General features: G+C 41.4%; 2 protein-coding genes across 2 annotated transcripts; both read right to left on the bottom strand.

Moving 5' to 3' along the window:
- TM35_000511110 (uncharacterized protein) lies at positions 1-567 on the bottom strand (the record flags this gene model as incomplete). Its single annotated transcript, XM_029030606.1, has 1 exon — positions 1-567. A coding segment is annotated over one exon (567 nt), but the record flags the coding sequence as incomplete, so codon positions are not given.
- Positions 568-1,154: 587 nt separating this feature from the next.
- TM35_000511100 (uncharacterized protein) lies at positions 1,155-2,135 on the bottom strand (the record flags this gene model as incomplete). Its single annotated transcript, XM_029030605.1, has 1 exon — positions 1,155-2,135. The coding sequence occupies one exon, from the start codon at positions 2,133-2,135 to the stop codon at positions 1,155-1,157; it is 981 nt and encodes a 326-aa protein (XP_028878075.1).
- Positions 2,136-3,476: the final 1,341 nt, after the last annotated feature.

Here is a 3,476-nt window from a genome sequence, read left to right as displayed (position 1 = left end):
AACATCACTGCCTCCAGGTTTAACAGATTCGGCAGGTGCTGGAATATCACCATCACCAGTAGGACCAGCAGGAGCACCAGCTCTATCACGAACGTGACCTACAGGCTCCTTTTCTTCAGGTTTTTTGGGAGTAGAAAGCTGTTCGTCTATCCCAGGATCACCCTCGTTTGGTTCCTTAGGTTCTGTAACAGTAAGACCTTCAGTGTCTTCTTCTCCTGCATCATCATGTTGTGCCAGATTCCCCACCTCTGCTTGTTCTTTGCAGTTTTGTTTTTCTCCTTTAGTAGCACATTCTTTTTTTGCCTTCTCACTTGTATCTTTAGATTTTCCATGTAGACCAGAATCAGCTTCACCAGAAACCAGTTCCTTTGTAGTGGGATTAGTTGAGCAAGAAGAGTTATCAACTTTAGAAGTACCATCAGAACAAGTACCTTGAAGAAGAATCTTCGTCTCACTCTCCGTATCAGGGACTTGGTCGGAAAGATCGGCGGCAGGCACTTCTTCAGCGAGGACGTGCACACACGCACATGAGAGCAGGAGAGCGAGGATACACAGCACGTAGCGCATAATAATAATTATTATTATTCCAATGGTTGCAGGTATTGTGGATATCGTTGCACCTGTCTTAGTTCAATGGAATGCACAACAAAGAAGGGAGAGAAAAACAGAAACAAACAAAGATAAAGCAGTACAACAAATACTCACAGGGAAAAAGAGAGAGAAGCAACAAATGCACAGTAAAGCAACAAAAAGGAATAGCCTGATTGTAGTGATAATATATATCCCTTAATAGAAAAGGAAAAGAGAACACCCCACAATACCCATATAATGGAGAGCCAAACACACACAATACCCCATGGCTCTAGTTTAAGCATTAAATTACTGCGCACACACATCTGGGTGTACTAGCAAGAGATGTATACCGTCAGTGAGCAGAACAGCCCAGTTTTCTGAACACACATAACGGGAAAAGCAAGTAATGGAATTATTAGAAAAAGACCACACACACATAAAAGTGAAAAGAAAAGAAATTTCAATTAAAAGAGAAAGCTGGTAAACAGATTATTAGTTTATTCACCCATGGGGGATGTATGCAATTATGATTATGTTAGTTTAACCATTATTATTATTTGTCCTCATATGAGTCCCACCGTTCAGTACACGGTAGCGGAGACCAACACACCCACAATCAGCAGCGATGCTGTAGTGCGCATCCACACAGGACTGACACTGCTGTCAACATTAGCCTTATTCTGTACAGTGGAAGCGATATTGCTGATCTCTGCGTTGGGTACAGGAGATGGTGATGGTGATGGTGTTGCGGTTGGTGCTTCTGTAAGAGTGTTGTTGATCTGTGGGTCGGGTAACGGAGATGGAGTTGTTGTTGCTGCGGCAGTCGCACTGTTTCCAGTATTCGACGTTTCATTGTCAGTTTGTGGTGCTGCAGTCGTTTCATGATTTTGGTTTTGCATTGTAGCTGCAGTATTACTTCCTTCTGGTGTGGCTGTAATTGCGTTCCCTTCCGTTCCTGTACTTCCTTGCACCACTTCAGCTGCTTGCGGTTCACCATTCCCTGCAGCAACACCTCCACTACCGGAGTGACTTCCAGTCCCACTTTCATTAGAGTGCCCGTCTGCATCTTTACTTTCCTTAGGAGGCGAAGGTGGTAATTTAGCTTTTGCCTCCAGATATTTTAACAACACCGAACAATTTTTTCCGTTAATAATAGAAGAAGAGTTCTTCTTACAGTACTTGTCGTAAGTAGCTCGCGTAATTGGTTCGAAGGTAACAACAAGATATTCACCCTTACCATTAGCAGATTCATCAGGAAGATGAGACTCTGTTGTGTGAAGAGTCACCTCTCGTTCACCTTCGACTCTTTGTCTCTCTGGACCAGGTTCACCAAGCTGACCTTGATCACCTCGAGGTGAATCTGTGTGTCCATCTTTAGGTTTTGGTAACGAACCTGGATAGAGGTCTTCAAGTATTTTTGATGAACCATCACCATCACCAAAACTGTCAAACGCCATCACCGCCTTTGGCTGTCCATCAGTAGCAACAGCAGCAGCAGCCGCCATGGTATACCCGCAGGCACAGCACAGCACAACGGCCAACACACACATCACACGGTGCATCATCATTGCTCTTCTTTTTCTTCTTGTTCTTGTTGTCTTTCTTGTCACTTGAGGTCGCAAGATCTATACAGGGAGTGTGGAAAAACAAAAAGAAGGAAGAGAAAACAGAAGCACCAGTACACCAGTATTACTCCACGCACACATACACACACATATATGGAGTCAAGCATGAATATAACGGAGGTGGATACAGATTAAGGTAAAATACTCATTATGCAAACAAAATAAAGTCCCATTCCAATCCCAAATAAAAGAAAAGATATAAGAATTAAAACATCATTTGGTAACATTGCAGAGATAGCCACACACACACACAGAAAGAGAAGCAATAAAAACAACGGATAATGCATAAATCTCTCTCTGTGTTGGTTTCTCCCTGTCCCCATTACAATTAGTATCCCCATAGTAACAAACAAATTATATTTTATCCCGCTCAGAAATAATGTGAAAGCAAATAAAAAAAAGAAAAGAGATATCATTTACCAGAACCACACAATTGCAGAGTGAGACACGCCACAAGGTGCACAGCAATGCTCTGCTTACAAGTATAAAAAGGAAAAGAGATTAAGCATTTCCACACAAAAACGTGATCCACCTCATTCCAGTCGATGTCATCGGGATTAATTTTCTCGGTGCTCCATGTATCAAAACATAGCAGCAATTATAATATTATTATTATTAACAGTAAACAAGTGATTACCAACACTCTCTGGAAGGAACCCCACCACAGTGCTCAGCACACAGAGAGAGAGCAACAGCAGTGGCAGTTTCTTTGTATTTATTACACAAATATCAGCAGCATCAAGAGAGCACCGTCTATTTTCTTTCTTTTCCTTTTTAGCAGCCACCCCGGCCTGTTCGGTGGCTTTACAACACTTGACAGTGCCATCATAGTTCTTTCGTAATTCGATTATTATTTCCGATTTTTTCTCTGCGACTTAGTCCCTCTGCCTGCTGTTAGATTTAACAATTGCATGAATAATATCAACATAGGGGAGATCATACTATCAATTCTTTGGGAAAGTCAAGTATGGAAACTGCAGTTATTCCGTTTCTTTACACATAATTCTGTAAAGGTTAAGAAATTAAAAAACTATTCAAGTATCCACCCACTCAAAATTTCCTTAAGCGCAAAGTGATGCTTCTCCATTTCTTTCATCGAATCATAAAACTCATGCTTATACTTATTACGAACGGTAGCTTCATCCTTTTACAACGCTGCCATTTTGGCAATTCTTTCCTGGATCCAATTTACCAAGTTTGCATATAATGACGTCATCCTTTCTAACTAATTTTGTCACTCTTCCCCTAGTATGTCACGTTGAAGAGCATTGTATTCTT

This window comes from Trypanosoma theileri (assembly GCF_002087225.1).
Source record: "Trypanosoma theileri isolate Edinburgh chromosome Unknown TM35_Tth_51_V1, whole genome shotgun sequence".
NCBI lineage: Eukaryota > Euglenozoa > Kinetoplastea > Trypanosomatida > Trypanosomatidae > Trypanosoma > Trypanosoma theileri.
Note: the sequence above shows the minus strand (reverse complement) of the source record. Positions and strands in the feature narration are given on the sequence as shown.